This window comes from Eumetopias jubatus, unplaced genomic scaffold (genome assembly GCF_037043125.1).
Source record: "Eumetopias jubatus isolate StellerSeaLion01/CBP00866 unplaced genomic scaffold, mEumJub1_p1.0 scaffold_8, whole genome shotgun sequence".
Lineage (NCBI taxonomy): Eukaryota > Metazoa > Chordata > Mammalia > Carnivora > Otariidae > Eumetopias > Eumetopias jubatus.
The window spans coordinates 28302811-28326819 of NW_028274814.1; the positions used below are offsets into that span (position 1 = coordinate 28302811).

Here is a 24009-nt window from a genome sequence, read left to right on the forward strand (position 1 = left end):
GTCGGGGTGTTGACCGATTTTTATTGATTTTGAGAGGGGTTCTCTGTGCCTCCTGGATTTTGATGCCTGTTTCCTTCCTCACATTAGGGAAGTTCTCTGCTATTATTTGCTCCAATATACCTTCTGCCCCTCTCTCTCTTTCTTCTTCTTCTGGGATCCCAATTATTCTAATGTTGTTTCATCTTATTGTATCACTTATCTCTCGAATTCTGCCCTCATGATCCTGTAGTTGTTTCTCTCTCCTTTTCTCAGCCTCTTTATTTTCCATTATTTCGTCTTCTATATCGCTGATTCTCTCTTCTGCCTCATTTAGCCTAGCAGTTAGTCCCCCCATATTTGATTGCACCTCATTAATAGCCTTTTTGATTTCGACTTGGTTAGATTTTAGTTCTTTTATTTCTCCAGAAAGTTTCTCTAATAACTTCCACGCTTTTTTCAAGCCCAGCTAGTATCTTTAAAGTCATGATTCTGAACTCTAGGTCCGACATCGTACTAATGTCCGTATTGAGTAGGTCCCTGGCAGACGGTACTACCTCTTGTTCTTTTTGCTGAGGTGATTTTTTTCGTCTTGTCATTTTGTCCAGAGGAGAATAGATGAATGAGAGAACAAAATGCTAACAGGTTAACAACGTCCCCAGCAAATATATTCTATACAAATCAGAAAAGACCTGAAGCCAGGGGAAAAGAAAGGGAAAGAAAGAAAAAAGAAAGAGAAAAAAGAGAACAAGATAAAAACAAAAACAGAACAATACAAAAAAACCAGAATATGATCAAATATGATCAGGCTAGTGCATAGATCAGTGCCACACACTAGATTTTGGGCGTCTTTTGGTCGGTTAGAAAAAAGTGCCTCCTAAAATTTTAAAGGAAGAAAGACTTATATATGTACAAAATAAGGGTTGATACAATGAAGGGATGGAAGATGACTGTAAAGATGAAAATTGTAAAAGATTTTATAAAAGGAATTGATAAGAAGTTGTTTCAAAAAAGAAAGAAGAAGATTAAAAAAAAGCAAAAAAGGGAGAGAATGTGATCAGGCAGGAGACTAGAACAAAGCCATACACTAGTGATTTAGGGTATATTTTGATCTGTTAGAAGAAACTGTATCTCAAAATTTTAAAGAGAGAACAACTTGTATATATATGCCAAAAATAAGGGTAACTACTATGAAGGGATAAAATATGACTCTAAAAATGAAAAATAAAAAAGGTTTTTTTAAAAAAAGGGATTGATAAGATGTTGGTTGAAAAAGGGAAAAAGAAAAATTAAAAAAAAAACAGTTAAAAAAATTAACTTTGAAAAACTAATGAATCATGGTAAAAAAGCCATGAAGTCTATGTGCTGTATTCCCCTAGCGCTGGAGTTCTCCCGTTCTCCTTGATCGGTAAACTTGGTCTTGGCTTGCTGGCTGTTCCTGCTGATCTTCTGGGGGAGGGGCCTGTTGCCGTGGTTCCCAAATGTCTTTGCCGGAGGCGGAATTGCCCCGTCCTTGTCGGTCTGGGGTCAGCAAGCTGCTGGGGTTTGCTCTCAGGAGCTTTTGTTCCCTGCAAGCTCTCGGTACAGCTTTGGAGGACCAGGGTGAAAATGGTGGCCCCCCAATCTCCGCCCGGAGGAGCTGAGAACTCGGGGCCCCGCTCCTCAGTGCGCCCCCAGAGAACAGCAGTCACTCCCGTGTCCCCGGTCTCCGGCCGCACTCCGTGCTCACCCGGCCTGTGACCGAGCGTTTCCATCTCTGGCACCCAACCCCGTGTGGAGTCTCCAAACCCAGCAGATCCCTGCGGTGCGCTTCCGTGCCACTCCTCCCGGGGGAGGGAGGGGAGTCTCCCCGGCTCTGCCGCTTGTTGGGTCCCTGCTGGGGGAGCCGTGCCCCGACTGGGCCGCGGATCACAGTTTATGGCCACCCCGAGCTGAGAGCCCGCGCCTCGGCTCCGTCTCTGCAGCCGGCTTCCCCGCTCCGATCCCTGGGAGCTCTGCCACACTCAGGCACCCCCGGTCTTTCTGTGACCCCGAGGGTCCTGAGACCACACTCTCCCACGAGGGTTCCACCCCCCGCTTAGCCACTGGAGCGACGTCCCTCCGCGGAGCCGGCTTCTAAAAGGTCCGATTTTGTGCTCCGCGGCTCTAGCACTTGCCAGAAGCGGCCGACGGAGGCCCCCTCCCCCGCCGTCTATCCTCCCGAATATCGCCTCGGATTCACTTCTCCGCACGTCCTACCTTCCAGTAAGTGGTCGCTTCTCTGTTCAGAGAGTTGTTGCTACTCTCTTCTTCGGTCTCCTGTTGAGTTCGTAGGTGTTCAGAATGGTTTGATCCCTATTCAGCTGAATTCCTGAGACCAGACGAAATCCAGGTCTCCTACTCCTCCGCCATCTTGCCTATATTGATTTTTTCTGTGCAAATCTTATCTCCCCTATTAGAGCGTAAGTGATTGGGAAGGCAGTTCTGTGTCTGATTACTTTGTCTCCTTCCAGTATTTAACACAACGCCTTTTAAACAGTAGATAGCTAATTACGTGCTTACAAATTAAGAAAGAAAAAGAAATACACACCCAAACTAGTAACAAGGGATGTTTTAAAATTTCATTTCTTCCTAATTATAATCTCTAGGGAATTTCTCCTATGTTCAGCCATGTGAAGGAGGGATATTTTCAGGAGGAAGAAGATTCTCTACGAGTTGCTGGAATCCCTGAGAGGGCAGGGCCGCTGTGGCCCGTGTGTATGGGACGGGGCCTAGGGCTCAGCCACGTGTGGAGGCACTTAGGTGTGAGGGACTACGCAGGTGATCCTGCTGCAGTAGTGAAATGCGTGAGCTTTTTGTCATTTTCAGAACCACCGCGACTCTTCAGGGATGTGTGTGAGTTGTGGTATGTGCGTGTGTGTTATATTTGGAGGCCCTACAAATTAACGATTGTTAGTCAAAAGGTTGCTTACTGTTTTTTTTCTGGGCCTGTGAGAATCTCAGAGGAATTTTTCCAGACCACTGATCTCTTGGGATCTGTTTATTTTTAAGAACGTTGTTTTCCTAGCTTTTTGTACCAAAGCGGATATACTGCCTTCCAAAGCATGGAGATTTCACAAGTATGTACCCAAGCCAGGTGCAGTGGACTGATTCCCTTTTGGCTGCTCATTCCTATCCTTCAGCACTCAGCTGTTACTGTCCCTGCAAAATGGCAGCCCCAGCATGGAGAGGCCCAGGATGTTGTGATTTTTGTCTGGACACTACTGCGTGCTACCAAAAGAAATCCAGGGTAGAGATCAAACCAGAATCAGGCTTGCACCAGAACATGAGCTGTAATTGTGTGAATGTGGACCCATGCCAGTACATTCCTCTCCTAGATCTGGCTGCCACTAAGAGATCAGACTTCTGGAATTTCTCAAAGCAAATCTCTGACTACTGGACCCATTCCCATCCTTAGGGATGTGCTTCTGGATTAGGACTACTGTGTGCTTGGTACTAGACTCAGCACTTGCTGTATTGTATCTCATTCAACCTTTCTAACAGCCTTCTTGGGTTGTACTCTTTATCCCCATTGTATTTGTGAAGGAGCTAAGGTTTGCAGAGTTCAAGTAATAGGAACAAGGACTCATATTTAATTATTGTTAGAAACAGAATCTGAGCATAGAGCTGTCTGACTCCAACTTCATGCCCTTACCCACTGAACTGAGTACATAAAAGATTGTAAAATCCTGAGGGTGTGAGTTCATGTTCCTCATCAGAGGATTGCCTTCTTGTTTTCAAGTGTTATTTGGCTTCATTCCTACCTCTTTATTCCCTAAAACTCTAGTCCTGGGTTGCTGACTCTGTTTCCAAGCTTCCCAGCTGGAGTTCCTGAGTAAATCTCAACTCCTCATCTTTGTCAAAACCAATGGACTCATGTGAAGTCACCCTAATCTGACAATAAAAGGAAATTTTGGTTTCAGGAGCTAGAAGACCATCTTCATTTTCTCCCAGTACATGGTTCATCTTTGATGGCGGCCCATACTCAAGAACACAGAAGAAAGCTAGAGTATCAGTTTGTGCTCTTAAAATACGTTCTAAAAAGACAACCTACAGAATGGGGAAAATATTTGCAAATCATATGTCTAAGCATCTGGTGTCCAGAATATATAAAGAATTCCTACAACTCAACCAAAAAAAATAAACAACTCAATTAAGATATGGGCAAAGGACTAAAAAAAAAGGATGCAACTAGATTTTCAACACTCTCCTGGTTTAAGTTGGTTAATTTTGCCAGATCTTGGGCATAGCTCTTATTTTGTTGTGAAGGGGGGATTAGGAGGCAGAATACGGTTCCAGAAGACTGGTTACAAATACACAGATCTCCTTTTCCTGGGTTGCCAGATAAAATACAGGATGCTAGTTAAATTTGAATTTCAGATGGACAGTTATATCCATGCAATCTCTGGGACATACTTACAGTAAAAAAAAAAAAAAAATCTCTTCTTGTTTATCTGAAATTCAGATTTAACTGGATATCCTGTGTTTTTATTTGCTAAATCTGGCAGCTCTGCTCTGTTAGGGGACTGCACTGTGACTGATGGTTCACCCCTGGTTCCAACTCCCTGCTGCTCTGTATTCTTCCCCCAGATCCAGTCTCCACTCTACAGCTGGAAGGGAATGGCCCTGTTTGGCCTCTGTACATTTGCCAGGAAATAATAATCTGGTTGTTATGTGAGGGTTTCCAGCATTGTTCAGTGCAGAAATTATTCAGGTATGAATCATTTGGCTCCAGAGTTGGTTTTGTTTTGTTTTTAATGCTGATATGAGAACCATGTTATCTTGTTTTTTTCTGCCATGGGCTGTAGTTCAGTCAGGGCCAGCTGTGAGCAGGATGGTTCTGAGAGACCTAGGAGGGTGGTCTTCTCTCTTGAACTTGACGTTGGTGAGCAACCTACTCTTCTCGAGGAGACCACACTCTATCTATTCCTTTTTCCTGCTGTCTGTTTGGTGTATGAGGTGGAATGTTGTCTGGACATGTGGCACTGTCCACCATAGCTGTGGCTGAAGCCAGAGATGCATCCATGGCACGGGACATGGGTTACTGAGAGCATCTGCCACGCCCACCAAAACACTCTCAAGATGGATTCTCTTGAAAGACTCCCCTCTTCATCTGCCCAACTATGTGCCAATGTGTTGAGTCACCTCCATGTTAAGTGTTCAGCAAGCTTGTCTTGAGTTCTCACCACATTCCTGGCAGGTGTACTAGATGCCTGGAACCTCAATGTGTCTAAGACATTGTCACTGCCCTTGAAGAACTTATAGTCAGCAATTCTTAAAAATTAAAAAAGTTTTTAATTATGGTAAAAAACACACAATGTCAAATTAACCATCTAAACCAGTTCTAAGTACAGGTGAACAGTGTTGGGTTTATTTACTTTGTTGTGCAACCAATCTCCAGAACTTTTTCATCCTCCCAAACTGAAACTCTGTACCTATTTAACAACAGTTCCCTGTTGCCCACGCCCCCCCCCACCCCCACCCCCAGCCCCTGGCAACTACCAATTCCCTTTCTGTCTCTGTGAGTTTGACTACTCTAGGCACCTCATGTAAGTAGAACCACACAGTATTTGTCTTTTTGTGACTGGCTTATTTTACTTAGTGTAATGCCCTCTGGGGTCGGCCATATTGTGGCATAGAGCAGGATTTCCTTCCTTTCCATGGCTGAAAAATAGTCCATTGTATGCATAGACCACGTTTTGTTGAAGAACACTTGGGTTGTTCCCACTCTTTGCTACTGTGAATAGTGCTGCTTATATAAACATGGTGTATATGATCTTTGAGATCCTGCTTTCAATTTTATTGAGCATATACCCCAAAGTGGAATTACTGGATCATCTAGTAGTTCTATTTTTAATTTGGGGGGAACCTCCGTACTCTCTTCCGTAGTGCTGTGCCATTTCACAATCCCACTCACAGTGCACAAGGGTTCCTGTTTTCCCACATCCTTTCTGACACTAGTTATGTTCTGTCTTTTTGATAGCAGTCATCCTGGTGGGTGTGTAGAGTTGGCAGTTTTGAATAATAACAAAAGAAAACCTGGCAGGTTGAATCTTTGAAATCCCATGAAGGTTTTCCCAGTGACTGGACCGTGTTCCACTTTCATGCAGGAGGGCAATGTAGAGGCGTTTAACATAAATCTCTCGATCTTAGAGTCCTCTGCTGCTCTGGTACCATTTTTGGTAGGCTTCCATTTGGTTTAGTTTCAGATGCTTAGAGCAGCTAGTATTTAAGGTCTTCCATGGACACAAAACGATGTCATGAAGTGACATAACACATGCTTTTAGGGGGTAACTGTGGACAGAATATGTGAGAGTTGACTTGGTTCATGTGTAGTTTCTCAGGGAAAGTCAGGTCAGTCACATAAGGCAAACTGAGGCTCAGGAATGTATTATTTTAGGAAGAAAAAGCATTGAGTAGTGAAGAAGGCAAATTTTCTAAGAAATTTGGGCAAGTGCCACTTAATTATAAAGTGATAGAGTTGAATTGGAACTCTTCCAACTGTCAATTTGCGTTAGTATTTTATGCTACATGTTGCCTTCATGTCTGTGTGATGCTATTTTCCAAAAGGATTTAAAATACCTATTACCAGTCTAGGGGACAAAACCCCTTTCCCATAAGAAAACGATACTAGGGGGCTTATGAAGGTATTTAAGCAGATTCCTTCTCATCTTTATTGCCCAACATTACTGCTTTTTCCCCTGAGACCTCGCCAATATATATTTTTCATTGAAGTGTGATTCACACACATTATATTAGCTTCAGCATAATGATTCTGTATTTGTATATGTTGCAAAAGGATCACCGCACTAAGTCTAGTTAACATCCATCACCACATAGTTATGGAAATTTTTTTCTTGTGATGAGAACTTTTAAGATTTATTCTCTCTCTCTTTTTTAAAGATTTTATTTATTTATTTGAGAGAGAGAGTGAGAGAGCACATAAGCAGAGGGAGCAGCAAAGGGAGAAGTGAACTCCCCCACTGAATGTGGAGCCCCACATGGGACTCCATCCCAGAACCCTGGGATCATGACCTGAGCCGAAGGCAGATGCTTAACTGACTGAGCCACCTAGGAGAACCTAATATTTCCTCTCTTAGCATCTGTCACATGTACAATTCAGCATTATTAACTATAGTCACCATGCTGTACATTGCTTCCTCATCGCTTTTTCTTTTAATACTCTGCCAATTTGCTTGAATTTTTTTCTGTACTGCTATCATCAAAACGTAGTTGCCCAGTTATTCGCAATACTTTTGACTGCCCTATATTGAAGTAATCTCCCCACGGGGGTCCAGGTGAGCAGGCTACATAAACAAACATAGACAATTTAGCCCCTTTTCCAAGGGAAATGAGCAGGCAGTGTTTTTTGGAAATCCTTTTGTAAAAGCACCAGGTGTTGGCCCCTTTCCTCTGACAGCAAACCCAGGGTCCACAGGAAGGAGACAGGAAACTGTCAGTTGACCCCAAAGGGCATAGCTTCCAGCTGATATCCTTGACTGTGGTTCTTTGCTCCTAAATCTTTTCACCTTTAGACTCGTTACATAGCAATTGACTTCCGTTTGTCCCCATGTGGTTGTCTAGGAGGAGAATGTTTATTTGTGAATAACATCCATGTTCCAGGACAAAATTAAAGACATACGCGTTCTCTAAAATATATGAAGTGCTTTGTCATTACAAGACAGAATCAGTGGGAAGAATATTTAATAGCATTTGTGTACTTGCTTCTTAACCTTATGTAGACTCCTTGGAGAGTCTAGGGAAAGCTACGGGCCCTCTGTCCAGAAAAAATACACACATGTATTCTTTTATGCAAAATTCTGTATATAATTTCAGGGGCCTCTTGGGAAGCTATCCACTCCATTATACTTTATAAAGATTGTTATCTCTATAAATATTCTTGAACTCCCTGTTATGAATGTTTATTATGATTTATCTTTTTTCCTCCAAATAATGATTATTTTGTTTTTACTAAGCTCTCGGTTGTATGGAGACACATATTATGGCAAAAATGTAAACTGTATGTTATCAAAGAGTATTTTTTTTCCTCATGAGTTGCTTCTCATCCTATACAAAGAGTATAAGGGCTACTTCAGAAGGGGCAGAGGCTGGGGGCTAATAATATGTATTGAGCATCTACTGTGTGCCAGGCACCAGGCTCGGTGCCTTATATATGTGATCTCACTTAGTTCTGACATCTATGATGTGGATTTACTCCAGTTGAATGGATGTGGAACTGAGGCTCGGAGATATTAAGTCAGTCATTTTGAGTCTGTCAGAACTTAGACCCCACTTTCTTTGGTATTATGCAGCTTCTAAAATGACATGTATCTTCTTGTTCAAAAAGACCGGGCTCTAGACAGGAAGAGCGCATCCTGGGGATGCTGGTGACCTAAGGAGCGGGGAAGAGTGGGTGGAGAAGGAGTGGTTAGCGAACCTTCCCGAGGACGCGCTTGATTCCCTGGTGGGCCACAGAAGGTCATCTTGCACAAGAGCACAGACGCTTGCATCAAAACGGGAAGATGACGTGAGGAGACTTGGCTTTCTCCAATCCAGAGCAATCACGGCACCGCGCTCCTTCCCCTAACAAAGTGGGCACTGAGGAGAGAAAGCCAAGAGCACGAAGAGACATGTGGGCTCTCATTAGAAAAGTAGGTCAGAGTCTCACTCTTTTGGTCTGCTCCAGGCCTCTTCCCTTGCACTCTTCATTATGTTTAGAGCACACGTGACCATGGAGGGCCTGCGAATCAAGTTCATTGTGCTCATGAGCTGTTTTGTGGCCATCAGCAAGACAAACCACGATTCACACAAGGAAAAGCTAAACAGTATTATTCTGGTTTGAGATGTTGGTCAGTAACTCTGGGGCAGCCTAGATTAACCTCATTGATGAAAAGGTTTTTTCCTTCTCTGGTAAAAAGAGGATTTTATTTTCTAGAGTTATTGCTCTGGAATTTTTCCCAGCAAATTTTTTTTTTTTTGATAGTTAATGGAAAATTCACTGGGTCACATTGACTGTCTGATACTTAATGGGTGGAAGTCAACCCCAGGAGTTAAGCTTCTTGGTATTTAACCAAAGTGGGAATCAACCCACTCTTTGGGCATAGAAAATAAGCCCATTTAGAGGAATCTCATGAATTTTCATCGTGAACCAGCAAACATCAGAGGTCAATAGGAAACCAAAATAATAACACGCTATCTTTCTCATGGCTTATATCAAAGACCCCAGTCAAATGAATTATGAAGAGAGAAATTATACTTTTTAATCCTCAGTGCTTTCACTCAACCATGAATGGTATTAATTCAGGGGAGTTGTAAAGAGCATTTCAATGAGAGAGATTTGAAACAAGGAAGAGTAGGGAGTAGGTACATGCCGATAGTATAAAGAGGGTCAAATCTAACATAGAATTTTAAAGTTGGAGATAATCTAGTTACATTTACATACACCCAATTACATACACCAAGGGCACGTGACCATTGTCTCTGTGCAGGAACCAAACTCACCCACAAGCCTTAATCAAATACGGCTTTCTGGGTACCCCCTCCAGAGTTTCAGATTCAGAGTTTCTGGGTGGGCCCAAGAATTTGTGTTTCTAGCAAGTGCACAGGTGATGCCGCTGCTGCTGGTCCCAGGCCACGTCACGAGAGGCGCTCGGCACCATTCCCGCCCGTGACCAATGCAGCCAGGGTTTGCTTGAACACTTCCAGCGAGGTGGGCTGTGACTGCTGCCTCTGCCCACAGGGGACATCTTTCCTAGAGCTTTTTGAGGCTGCACAAAGAGTGCTTCCCAGTAACCCTACCTCGGTCCTAATTCTGCCAGCTGGAATTACTCTGTATACACCTAATCCCCATATAAATGCCTACACAACAGACTTATCCTAAGGAAAAGAGCAGATAGGCTCTGTTTGGCAACTAATGTTGATCTGTTCCATTCTAGGGAATGCCTGTTCATTCTGTTCTGCCATCCAACTCCCAACGAGTTCCGATTTTTTAAAAATTGGGGTACACGTAGAATAAAGTGTATAAATCTCATGTGTACAGCTTGATGAATTTTCACATGTGTATACACCCAGACAGCTACTTCCAGGCCAAGACAGAGTATTTTCACCACCCCAAAGGACTGCCGCACCCTTTCCCAGTAGGTACTCACCCCCCAAAGGTGGCTACCATTCTTCACCATCATTGGACAAGTCGTGCTTGCTCTTGAGCTGTATGTAAATGGAAGTCTAGAGAGTATTCTCTTCTGTATCTATGTTCAAAATGACTACAAGATGCCGTATAGACAGCAGTAGTTCTTTCCTCTTTGCTTCGTGTACTGTCCCAAGTTTCATCTGTTGAATTGTCTTACATTTAATTCCCTGGCCCTTTTCCTGTTTGGTATATTTTTAAGGTTTATAATAACATTGGCTGGCCTGAATCAGACCAGCCCAAGTACAGTCCTCCCCCTTACCCATGGTTTCGTGTCCCTCAGTCGCTGTTATCCCCGATCACGCACGGTCCTGGAAGCAGATGGTCCTCCTTCTGACGGGTGGTCGGAAGGCAGTAGGAGATTCATGCTGCGTCACAGTGCCTACGTCCCCCACCTCGCTTCATCCAGCACGTAGACACTTTATCCTCTCACGTCATCCTAAGAAGGATATTTTGAGAGAGAGACCACATACACATAACTCCTATTGCAGTATGTTCTAATAATTGTATTTTATTATTAGCTGTTGTTGTTAATCACTTACTGTGCCTAACTTATAAATTAAACTGTGAATACATATGTATGTATTCAAAAAAGCATAGTATATACAGGGATAAGGGTGGGGATAAGGGGGAACTACGGTCCATGACATCACTTGACCTTTTCAATAGTGTGATTTTGGTAGACCATTAACCCATTTTGCAGATGAGATAACGAAAGCTCGGTAACTTGCCCAAAGTCTCACAGGTAAAGAGAGGTTGAGCCAGTATCGAATGCAGGTCCTTCTGACTCATTCGTGATTCCGAGTTCTCAGCTGTGTTATCATGCCTCTCACTCTTGCTGCTTTACCAGTAATCACCAATGAGAGACTGACCCGGAAGAGCGTGCAGGTTCCTTCTCTTTCAAAAACCTTTCCATTTTCAGCCTTTCTTCCTTTCGTCTCTGTAGTGGTTCTCAGGTGTTGTCGCCCGTGCTGGTGAGCCGGAGGCCGGCACTTGTCAACGTGCCATTGAGATTTTCCCAGCTCCTTCCTCAGATGGGCAGATCTGTTGGAAGCATATTATCTTTCGTACAACTGTCTTCAATAAGAAGAAGATCTCCTAATTGCTGGCTTTCTGGTCACTTCTGAAACCTCTGCCCTCAATGGGTGCAAATAATAGAAGAATCAGTTCTGCCCTGTGGTTCCTGTTAAGGTTACACCTAAATTGTCTCTGAAAAATAATTGTCTATTCTGTGGAAGGAAATGTTTAAACTTCCTTTGATTTTAATGTCTAATAAACCCTTAGCAAGAGGAAGTTTATTCTTACGTACAAATTACCATGGGCCAATTGTGCCTTATTTCCTATTTTATTTTGCTAATTAGGGATGGGAGATTGCGGATCAGCTCACTCTATGCATGGCATCAACTTGAATAGATTTAAAAAAAAATGATCAGATACTTTGCAGCAGTTTTAAGCCTGGCTTTGATTCAGTATCTGGATAAAGTCTCCACATATACTGACATTTATGTATCCTCCATTTTATTTTTATATTCCTCGTGGCACATGCAGAGCTAAAAAATTTGAATTTCTGTTGTTAAGTATATAGACTTGGTGGTGTTTGGATTTATAAAGGTGGGTAGTCTGCAAAGTAATTTCCTGTTGGTCAGGAAGGTCAGGAGTAAAAAACGGGCTGTGCTGTACTTAATCTTTCATCCCACTAATTTTTCTTAAATCATATAAAATCCATTTATGGGTTTATCTTTCTGTAAGTCTAATTTATATTTGAAGATTTCTGCTAGGGGAAACTTTGGGAGTTTTGTCTTGTTTTGTTTTTTAAAGAGCCATAAACTTTCTAGACAAACAGTATGTTAGGGCAACCAAAAGATTGGTGGGGGTAGGTGTTTCTTCTGGAAGACTTCCATATAGAAGGAGTGATAGAATTAGACCCCACCCATTTATACTCTAATGGAATAGTGGATCCAGACAGACATTGACAGTGTCTGGTAAAACTATGAAGTGAAAGATCGATGAGGAGCTTTATAATGGGTGATCAGATTGACAATATGGGAGCCCACCATCTTTCTTACTACAGCTGAGAGCAGACAGGTAGATACTGTGTGCTTCTGGTGTGAAAAAGGGTAAGCACTCAGCCTCACCTCATCACCTGTGCAGTGTTCTTGTCAGTGGTACTGACCTGCGTCCAAGCAAGCCTCTGACTTTCCTACCAGAACGCAGGGAAGCAGAGAACATGGAGCTGGGGTTCTCAACATCGACTGCACAGTAGACTCACATGGGGGATTTTTAAATTTCTGATGCCCAGGTTACGTCCCAGACCAATTAAATGAGCTCTTGGCCTGGGTATTGGTATTTTTTTCTAGTTCCCCCAGATGTTACAGCACAAACCAAGGATGGAAACCAGGGGAATCAAGGAGGAAGTTAAAAGATAAGACAAAACAATCATGAAAATGTGAGAATGTGAGAAACTCCACAGGACAAATAACCAGGGTTTTACAACACGTTTACATAGCATTAGAAGAAACACTTGTAAATTAAAAGAGATTTAAGAAACATAAACCCAATGTGGTGTGTGGTCTGGCCTTTTTTTGATCCAGATTCGAAGGAATCAGCCATATCAAGACACATTCTAAAGAATCAGGAGAATTTCAATACAGACTGAGTATATTCGGGGATAATATGACATTGAGCATTGGTTTTGTAATTTGTGATGATGTGATTTGTGGTTATGTAGAAAAAAGTCCTTATAGTTAGAGGTACATACTGAAGTATCTACAGATGAAATATGATGTCTGGGATTTGTTTTAAAATACTCAAGCAAGAGATGGTGAGGGGATTCATAAAAACAGATATGAAAGATTGATAAGAGGTTGATAATTGTTAAAGTTGGGTGAAACGTACATGGGGGTTCATTTTACTATTCTCTCTACTTTTGTGTGTTTAAAAAATTCACATAAAAGATGAAAAAGAAGGCATAAAGGTGAAATCTCTAACATCTCTTGCACTGTGATGGATTATTGGTATGAAGTCTGTGAAACTCATGTGGAATATAAACCTGCAATAAAATAAAGTCTAGCCCGTGTGTCCATGCAAAACAGCCCTGCTTCTTTTCCAAAAAAAATATTGATACATGCAGTTATGAATTATGTTTATATCTTGTTTGCAGTTGATTCTGGGCCGCCTCCTTCTACTGTTATCAACCAAAATGACACTTTTGCCAAAGTCACTTTTAAGCCTAGTGTGGTCCAACAAGCCAGGATTGCTCAGAATGGCGTTTTGGGAGATTTCATCATTAGATATGATGTCAACAGGGAACAGAGCATTGGGGACATCCAGGTAATGGGCTCATTGTTGCCATTTTGTGTTAGTTGCTTGATACTTTTAGTTAGACTCAGAATGAGGATTCCAGTTTTTATCTAAGGGAGGGAGAACTTTCTGGTTCTTAGAAATTTGTTTTAACCTAAAATATGTCTCCAAGGGGACTAGGGTGTTCCCTTCATATTTCCTGCTTCAGTAATCTGGAGAGCAAATGAAATCTGTAATGTAATTTTCCCTGTGGTGTTTTAGATGAAGTTAGAATTTTAGTTCATCTTCAATTTTAATTAAGAGAGCCTGGTCCATGGCTCATTTCCCTTTAGGTTTTATGGCTCCAGAGACAGGGTGGGAATATTAAGATGCATTAGCATGCATCCAGAATGTAGACAACTTTGACATCTCAACTTGTAAAAACCACGTATTAGGAAGCAGGAATTCCAAGTGGCAAGGGCCCTAGGGGGTGGTTAATTAAAATTGAATTAGTCAACATAGGCGGCAAGTTTTAAAGGGATGATTTTATCTTTATAAAATCTGTTTCATGTGTTTCATTCATTGTAGAAGTTATATAGACTGTCCATTTTACATAGTTTTCCTGCCTATTCCAGGCATATTTTTACTTTCTCTTCCTCCACCAGGTTCTAAATGGCTATTTTGTGCACTACTTTGCTCCCAAAGACCTACCTCCTTTGCCCAAGAACGTGGTATTTGTGCTTGACAGCAGTGCCTCCATGGTAGGAACCAAGCTCCGGCAGGTGAGTGAGGCCAACTGCCAATTTTATTCTTTCTCACTTTTGCCTGGAAGCTTGATGCACTCTGTGAATAAAATGCAGTTGATGCCAAATGTCTGCTTTACCATCCAGCTATTCCTGCCTACACAGAACCTTCCTGAACTGATGATCCAATTCAGCCATTGACATAAACTATCATTTCAGGATGGTGTTTAAAAAAGAGAGAGAGAGAGAGCGAGCAAAGGGGCATGTATAGAGACACTTTGAAAAAAAGGGGACTGGAAAACTAGATTCCATCAACAACAGCACTGTTGTTGATGGAATAATTCTGTTTGGTAATCATGTCCTTTCAGAGCAATGGAAGAGAGTCATTGGCAGCCCTGTTGGCCTACCCATAGAACAAAGAACTCCCATCTCAGTGATTCAGGAGTGAAATTCCTATTGCATTTAGGATAAATGTTAAAATTCTAGGGATAGGGACACCTGGGTGGCTCAGTCGTTAAGCGTCTGCCTTCGGCTCAGGTCATGATCCCAAGGTCCTGGGATCGAGCCCCGCATCGGGCTCCCTGCTCAGCAGGAGGCCTGCTTCTCCCTCTCCCACTCCCCCTGCTTGTGTTCCCTCTCTCGCTGTGTCTCTCTCTGTCAAATAAATAAAATCTTTAAAAAAATAAAATAAAATTCTAGGGATAGGAGGGACATTAAGGGACGTTTAGTCTATGCTGAAATATTAAACTATATTGAAAATATAAGTATTAAAAATTTTTTAAAAAGCCACTGGAAAGGGCTATTCCTTATCTTACTCTGGTATCATAAAATATCACAAATTTGCTTTTATAATATAGTTTCAACTCACATAACAGAAAACAAAAAAAGCTACTGGCTCCCAGACCAAATTATAATTCTACATTCATCAAACAGTTCTCTTTAGTTTTTCTGTCTTAACTCATTATCGGTTTTTATCAATTAATAATAAATATGTGGTTTAATAGTACCTCATACCTCAAAAGAACCATCTACCCTACCTCCTTCCACCCCTACATTCCATTCCACATGTAGCTGAACCTGATCTTAGCTGATTAACTCTTGTAAATATTTTCTCTCAGTTACTACTTTGTAAGTTCTTTCCTTGACTATTTATATTTAAAAAATCATGTAGAATCTGTTGATTTTTTTCTTCATGGCATCTTATTTTTCTCCACCCCAAAACAGTAAAAAATACATTCCATGCAAAAATAGGGTTTAACTCTTTTCTTTCAGAAGATTGCCTGATATAATTTCTAACTTGTATAGGAACAAGATAACTTCGCCCTGTCAGTCAGTTCCGTGTAGTTCTTCCACATCACATCCTTGTACAGAATTCAACCTGCTAACTTCTCCACTTTGATTGCTTTTCCTTCCTTTTGCATCTCTGTCCTTCCATCTGGGATTACTTTTCTTTCGCCTGAAGAATACTCATCAGGGTCTTCTTCTTTTTTTTTTTTTTTTTTTTTTTTATTCATGAAAGTCAGAGAGAGAGAGAGAGAGGCAGAGGCAGAGGGAGAGGCAGGCTCCTCGCCGAGCAGGGAGCCTGATGGGGGACTCAATCCCAGGACCCTGGGATCATGACCTGAGCCGAAGGCAGACGCTTAACCATCTGAGCCACCCAGGCGCCCCTCATCAGGGTCTTCTTAAATGTGGGTCTGCCAGTAAAGAATTCTCTTAGTTTTTGTTTGTCTGAAAATCATTTATTCATTTTCATTCTTGACGGATATTTTTATTGGGAATGGAATTCTGCGTTGACAGTGATTTTCTTTCCATTGAGGATAGGTCCCGTTGTCTCCAGGCTTCCATTGTTACTGTTGATAAGTCAGTAATCCTACTAACTGTTGTTCCTCTAAATGTAATCTTTTATTGTTGACTGTTTTTAAGAGTTTCCTCTTTATCTTAAATTTTCTATAGTTTTAATATGATTTCAGAGGTGGATTTCTTTCCTTTTTTTTTTTTTCTGCCTGAGGTTGCTAGGACTTCATGAATTTGTGGATTCGTGGGAAAATCCTCAGCCATTATTTTTGAAATCCCATTGGCTCACTTCTCCTGGGATTGCGGTGTTAGAAAAGTACCCTGTTTCCCTTGCTCTCTTCTATTTATTCCTACTTTGGCCTTTCCATACTTCATTCCAAACCTATCTTACAGTTCACAGATTCTCTTTTCAGGTATGTCCAGTCAGCGCTCAAACTCATCCATTGGGTTAGTTCAGTTACTGCATTTTTTAATTCTAGAATTTCCATTTGGTTCTTTTCAAATCTGTTCTGTCACTTTTTAGAATGTTTAGTTATTTCACAAAGTTTTTAATAACATTTTTTATTTTCTTGAGCATCATAAACATAGTTATTTTAAAGTCCATATCTGATCATTCTAAACTTGAGCCCCTTAGGAGCTGTTTTTATTATTTTTCCTCTCTCCTGGTGTGACTGGTCATTTATGATTGCATGATGAACATTGTATTCAAACATTTGTTTGTAGAAATAGTTGAAGGCCTAGGATGATGATCTTTTCTGCTAGAGAAAGTTAGCGATGTTTCTGTCAGGTACCTGGAGGATTATAATTTGGGATCATTTTTTTTAAAGATTTCTTTTCTTATTTTAGAGAGCTCGTGCAAATGGGGGGAGGGGCAGAGCCCGCATGAGTGCAGAGCCCAATGCAGGGCTCAATCCAACAACCCTGAGATTATGACCTGAGCTGAAATCAAGAATCGGCCACTTAACCAACTGAGCCACCCAGGCGCCCCAATCTGGGATCATTTTAGTCCATTTTCAGGGCTTGGGATTTTTCTGGGCAGCCCACATGGCTCAAAGCTGGATTGCAGTCCTTTCAAGACTGGTTTATTTCTGTATAGCACAAAATGTAGAGGTTTACCAGAGCACCCATCCCTGGTGGGCTCTGGACTTCAACTTTTGACCCCCTAAGCTACTAAAGTGATGCTCAGCTTCTCAGATACTTCTTTGGCCTTGACAAGCATCCTTTAGATAAAAGTGATCCCAAATGCTGAGACTGCCTCTTTAAATTTTCATCTTTCCCAGATATATTTTCTCACTATTTTGATACTCAAGATTTTTTAAAACTATACATTTTGTATATTGCTTTTTTAGTTGTTTACAGTGGGAAGGTTGGGTACAAATTAAATTAGCTGGAGGTTTTCTTTATGGGCAGTGTTTCCCAAAGTGATTAATCACACATACATGAGACATTCTTTTGTAGTGGTTGATTTTCTATTGATGTTTGAGAGGCCTCACAGCCTTTTCATATTTACTGAATATTCTGTAAAGTTCTTTGCTTTAGGCGCTGCAGGTTCTTAAGTGCCATTGTTATTTTTGTGACTCTGTTGGCTGGATAACAGATACTGACAGAAGGAGAATCATGGCTTCTTTGGAGACCTCTGTTGGCCATGGAATGTAGTGTTAATTAGGTCTTGCATCTGACCCAGTATGGTGATTCCAATTTGGATTTTGAATCAATTAGCAGTTACTGAGTAGGTGCCATGTACTAGGTTTCTCTGTGTGTGCCATGTCATTAAATTTCTGCGCACCTATAAATCTTCCTATTTTCTTTCTCTTTAAGACAATGACCTGGGGTGCCTGGGTGGCTCAGTCCGTTAAGTGTCTGCCTTCGGCTCAGGTCATGATCCCAGGGTCCTGGGATTGAGCCCTGTATCGGGCTCCCTGCTCAGCCAGGAGCTTGCTTCTCCCTCTGCCTCTGCCTGCCACTCTGCCTACTTATGCTCTCTCTCTATCTCTGTCAAATAAATAAATAAAATCTTAAAAAAAAAAAAAGACAATGACCTTCATGAGGCCAGGGTTTGGGTTTCCTCTGGGGGAAAAAAGCATAACTTGATGAAGGTATTGATAATTAAAATTACTACAACCAATCTGAATTTGTGTTACCACCAAATACCTTGTATTTTGATGTTTTTACTTACTCTTATATTATGAATATATATAATATTATTAAATATTCCATAAAAGGCTGATTGTAATGGTCGTAAGGCAGTACTGTTTCACAGAAATTCCTATGAGGATCAGAATGTTTTATACCTGTGGTATCCAGTGTGGCAGCCTCTAGCCACATGTGGCTATTAGCACTCGAAAGGTGACTAATGCAGCTAAGGAACTGAAATTTTTTAATCTTATTTAATTTACTACATTTAAATTTAAGTAGCCACATGTGACTAGTGGTTACTGTTTTGGATAGTGCAGCTGAAAAACATTGACTCACTCCACCACCCGTGAGAGACTTGAAGTTATCTCCTTTTTTCGCTAATTATGAACAGCATTGGGATAACCATTCTGCATCTTCACACAAAGGTCATTAAATCACCCAATGGCTACAGCAGCTTGAGTGATTCATACCTTCAGCCGTCTGAGTCACATCAGGCTTTAACCTCAAACCCAATCCGTCCTAGTGCCCAGGATCTCCCACTTGCAGCGGGAGAACAATCAAGAATCTTCTTACTAAATGCCCAGAAAGGTAAATCCTGCCGCAAATTGTTCAGAGAAAACCAGTAAACTAAGTCAGGATCTCCTAGACTCACCATTAATGATAAAATAAAATCAGGTACTTCTTAAAAATATAGCATAGAGCATTTTCACCACGGGAGGCATCATGCTAAAAGTATGACATGAATTATTGGATAAAAGAATATTTAATCTTTGTAACAATTTTGCCATCATCCCCATTTTAATGATGCGGAAACCGAGGCTTTACACTGGTGGGTAACTCAGCTAGTCAGTGGCAGGGCTGGCTCCAAAGCCAGGTCTGACTCTGAGGCCCATGAATCAAACCAAAATGGCGCGGCGTCTTGGTGCAGGTTGGCGGTGTGATGTGACAGTGCTCTTGTGTACAATGGTATAAGGTGCCAGCGGATCCAAGGTGAACGCTGTTGACATTTCAAGAGCCGGTGAAGACGGATGCATTTCAGGAGGGATTTCCATGCACTGTGCAAGAGCAGTATAACGGTAGATGTCACTCCGGTTGCTATTCTCCCCTCCTCCTTCATTCCTGGATATTAAAATTCCGTTACTTGCTGGGCACTGAAAGTCTGGCATGCACTCTGCTGGCTTCTAAGCGACAGCATGGCCTCTTTCCAGGAGAACCACCCTGGACCAGCCAAACACACGTCAGAAGCCTCTAGGCAATTTCTAAAGCCCGTTGCTGCCTTGGAGTGTTTGGAAACTGTGACTGTTGTAGCAGCTCTCAGCTCCTCTGAGGCCACAGCACTGACTGAAAAGCTTGGTTGTGGAACCTCATACACAATGTCATGCCCGCTGGTGAAGAGGAAGATGGCTCCAAGCACAGGGCTTTCGTGGTGTGTCAACAGGCTTGGCAACATCGGACATTGGTCACAGGTCCCCTCGGCTCCTGTGAAGAATCATTCACTGTCACACGGGGCGGTGGTTCTTGGCTCCCCTCATCGTTGATGGGTCCAAAGTACTTCACTTTGCTCATCACAGTGAAGGGCACAGAGTTGGTATTTAATAATTTGAACAACTGACTTACAAAGAATTGTAAGATTTTTTTAACCTTAAAATGTATTCTCCCTAAAGGGTATGTCAGTACCTGGGCACTTTCTGGTTCTGGTCCTAATCCCAGTGGGAATGAGAACCTGGAAGCCAGGACTTGACCGGCTTAGGAACAGCAGCAGAGCCTCCCGCAGGTTGCTGGCACATGACTTGGCTTTGTTTTCTATCCCACAAGCCTCTGTCGGCGAATCTGCTGCGAGGGAGGCCTCATGCTAGGTCAGGCAAGATTTCTGCCTCCCGATTTCAGCTTATAAAACCTCTCAGTGGCAGGAGGGGCTGAGAAGAGCCACAGAAAATGTGATCAGCGTAGCCCTTTCTTTCCTGATTACTTTCAGGCTTAAAGCCCTGGCACTAGCAAATACACGTCCTCGGGAACAGAAGGAGAATATATGTCTGTGAAATACGTTATTCCTCGACCAAGGTCTACATGTTCTTCTCTTCCCTTTCCCTAATCTATGTAACTAGATCTACTTTCGCTTTCATATTAAGGAATTTGGTTCAGGGACTCTCTCTGGCAACCAAGCAGAGGTTAATGGATCGTTTACCAGATGCTTTTCATGCTACAACTTTCTACAGACTCGTTCCCATCATCTGTGCCATTCTGGGCTAATCCTAGATTCTCATGGAGCTTTTGGAAGTTTGTCTTTCTTTCTCCATTGAATTTAGTCATCAGTTTTGGAGGGTAGAGAACAAGCATGATGTTTCTTATCTGTAATTGCCAGATTAAAGTGAAGGGAAAGTGAAGGGAAACGTGAACATTGCTTGTGCTCATTCATTGGCTTACTTCATGCTCTAGATCATCAGTTTCATTTTCACGTCCAAAATTCAGCTTCCAAGAGCCATTTGGGCATTTTATGTGCAATCCTATAGGCAAATATCCTGTCTGTAAGCTCCACAGATTTGGGAAGCATCTTGTTTTTGGTCATTAGCGTACATATTCCCAGTGCCCAGCACTGTGCCTGACACTTAGTAGGTAATGATTTTTGCTGAAATACATACCAGCACATAAACATTAAATGTGGTGCGCACGCGCACCTTTGAGTCAGAGTATGTACCATGGAGTGGCCAGTATGTACCAAGCACTTGAAACATTTTACATACATTTTTTCATTGAATCTTTCAGCAGTCCAGTGAAGTAGATATTGTTATCCCCTTCTTATAAGCGAGAAGGTGAGGGGCAGGGAGGTGACATCATTACGCTAAAATACAGAACGCTGTAAGTAGGGAAGTTCAGCATCAAGCGCAGTCTCCCCCAGCTCTTCCCTATACCGTTCTTCACTGTACCATTAGACATAGACCCTAACATCAGACCACCTCTCAAGAGGACAGGCTCTACCTGTCCTCAGGGCCAAGTGATGTGATGGGGGTGAGTGCACACAGAGGTCAGTTGCCCTGAGAGGCTGAGAGGCTGAGAGGCTTCAGCCAGCAGCTGGTGTCGTGAATGGAGCTGCTCTGCTCTGACGCATAGAATTAAGTATTAGAGATTTATTATTTAACTTTAAGCACACCGTGGGCATGGACAGGGATGCAGACATCTTTCCTTTCAGGGCTTGGCTTGGACAGCTGAGTGCCGGCCTGGAGGCAGCAGGGGTGGGAGAGAAGGACAACATCGGTGACTACGAGGCCCGTGAGGTCATGACCTTCATTCCAGCTATCTTCTTCAAAAACGTGTGGATCTGCCACAGTTTGAAAGGGAAGATGTTGGAAAAACATTAGGTTGTCAAGACAGTAGCTTTCATGTGATGGGGATCAAAGGAAGGGCAGCCTGAGGGTCACTGAGCGGCCAGGAAGACTGCCAGACGAGGCCAGCGAACCCAGAGGGCATCAGGGGAGTAGTGAGCTGTTAGAGGAGGCAGCTGCCTGCACAAGTAAAGGAGCTCAGGAAAGGAGGATGCAGGAAGGCCAAATGAGATCGCGTCTCGGAAACTTGGAGGGTCACAGAGATGGGCACTATGTGGCTCTTGAACGAATAAAAATGGATAATGGAAGGTTTGGGTTCTCCTGCTTACCTTTTCAGGCTACAGGCCTTGTTGTAAACCTCTGAAAGCATGGCTTCAGCTAATAATAAGACTGTCTCGCTTCCCCCGTCCGGTTTTCTAGAACAAGGGTGAACAAACTTCTTCAGTGGCGACAGATGGTGGATATCTTCAGCCTTGCAGCCTAGATGGTCTCTGTCCTACCCCTCAGGTGCGCTGCCTAGCACAGAGGCGGCCACAGGCCATTTGCACAGAAGAAACCACGGGCAGCAGGCTGGACTTGGCCCCCAGGCCATCGTTTGCTGACCCCTGGTCTGCAGGGATGACTAATGGGCAGGGCTGGAAATAATTCCAGTTGGTAGTATTTATTCTTGTCTACTGAGCTGCTCTTGTCCAAACACGGCCACCAGCAGATGCGTGGGTCAGAAATACATTGCACAACAGAGATCTGGGGCTTCAGGCAGGGGGCAGAAGGCAGTGGGGAAAAGGGGAAAATGTGTTTTTGACTCTGACTCAGAATATGAGGAAATAAATGATGGACAGAGGGCACAGTATTCTTTCCCCTAGGTCACCACTGAAAACCTGGATTTTTTTATTTCAAAAAGATTCGCCCCTCCACAATGATGATATCATTTTAAATAAGTCAGAGGTACCCATTTAAAAAACTTTTTGTTGAGGCAGTTAGGATTTACCCAAACGAGGCCACATTTAAGAAGTTCTGAGGCTCTCTGAGGGAAGGCACTGTGTGGCTCTCATACAAAGGAAAAGTGAACAAGCTAGAGCTCTGAGTTGTCCTGCATGATCCATTCAGGGGGTACTCCTCCTAGTCAGCAGCTGACGGCACGGTCCTGGTGTCACCGAAAAGCCTAGCTTCTCCTTTCTGGCGTCCTAACTTTGTATTCCAGTCTCTCAGATCAGCGGACTTTCTCTGTAAAGGGCCGGGGAGGGCCCAAAAGGAAACTTGCTACAAGTAACAAGGAGAATTGCACGAGATAACACACGTGGGAGTCTTAACAGGGGTTGCCCCCCGCCCCCAGCCGGTGGGATTCCTCAGCGCTGCTCCTGCCCCGTAGTGCGGCAGCCCCCTTTCCCCCTGCAGGACTCCTGACTCGGCCTCCCGATCCCACCTCGGCTCCGTCTGCACACTCCAGATTCTCAGGGAATGAGACAGATACTGATTACGTGCCATGGGAGAGGCATTGGCATAGGGGTGCAAAGATAAATACGACAGAACGTTTTTCTCTTGAGGTGCCCGGGGGAGAATGAAGTCATGCGACAGTTGTACGCGGAGTGCTCCCTGTGGTAGAGATGTGTGTATGGTCTGGTCATGGCACAGAGCGGGCGCCCATCAGTTCTTTGTAGGAGTGGAGAAGGGGACTGTGGACTTCTCAGAGCAGGGGTAGTGGAGTCTTAAAGGTCTTTTAGAAGTTGGTCAAGTTGGTGGGGTGGGAAGGGATAGAGGAGCCAAACAGGGCGGTGGATAGCATGTGCAAAGCATAGAAACAAGAGAAAACCTGTGTACCGGGGAAGCCGACTTAAGTCACTCTAAATAAGGACCTCAGAAAAAAGAAAATGAAAGCAGAGGGGGAGGCAAACCATTAAGAGACTCCTAGCTATAGGAAACAAACTGAGGATTGCTGTAGGTGGGGGGACGGGCATGAAGGAGGGCATGTGATGGAATGAGCACTGGGTGTTCTATGCAACTGATGAATCGCTGACCTCTACCTCTGAAACTAATGATATACTAGATGTTGATGAAATTGAATTTAAATTTAAAAAAAAATTTTAGAAAAAAGGACCTTAGACTTTTGCTGGAGAAAAGAAATATGCAACAATTGCATGTTCGTCAAACCAACATGTCACATAGACAGTGGAAAGAATTTTAGGGACGATAAAGAGCTTGAGGTAGTCAACAAAAGATTAATAACAGAGGTGACATAGAAACTAGTCCTTAAAGACGCAACAGTTTTCTTTTTTTTTTTTAAGATTTTTTTTATTTATTAGAGAGAGCGAGCGAGCGCACGCATTAGTGGGGGGAGGGGTAGAGGGAGAGGGAGCAGGAGACTCCCTGCTGAGCAGGGACTCGATCCCAGGACCCCAGGATCATGACCTGAGCCAAAGGCAGACGCTTAACCAACTGAGCCACCCAGGCGCCCCTAGGACACAGTTTTCTTGACAGGAAAGGAGGGAGTGAGTTCTTGGCTGAGGAAAAACATGAAAAAAGTCATGAAGCAAGAGTGAATATGACATTGTGGAAAGTG

At 42.9% G+C, this 24009-nt stretch overlaps 1 protein-coding gene across 1 annotated transcript in view; it reads left to right on the forward strand.

Annotated features, from left to right (window-relative positions):
* The window catches only part of ITIH5 (inter-alpha-trypsin inhibitor heavy chain 5), a 77156-nt gene that overhangs the window by 33728 nt on the left and 19419 nt on the right, over positions 1-24009 (forward strand). Inside the window, exons 6-7 of the mRNA XM_028114716.2 lie at positions 13341-13510; positions 14125-14241. Of these exons, the coding sequence (XP_027970517.1) occupies positions 13341-13510; positions 14125-14241 (287 nt within the window). The remainder of the gene's footprint in view (positions 1-13340; positions 13511-14124; positions 14242-24009) is intronic.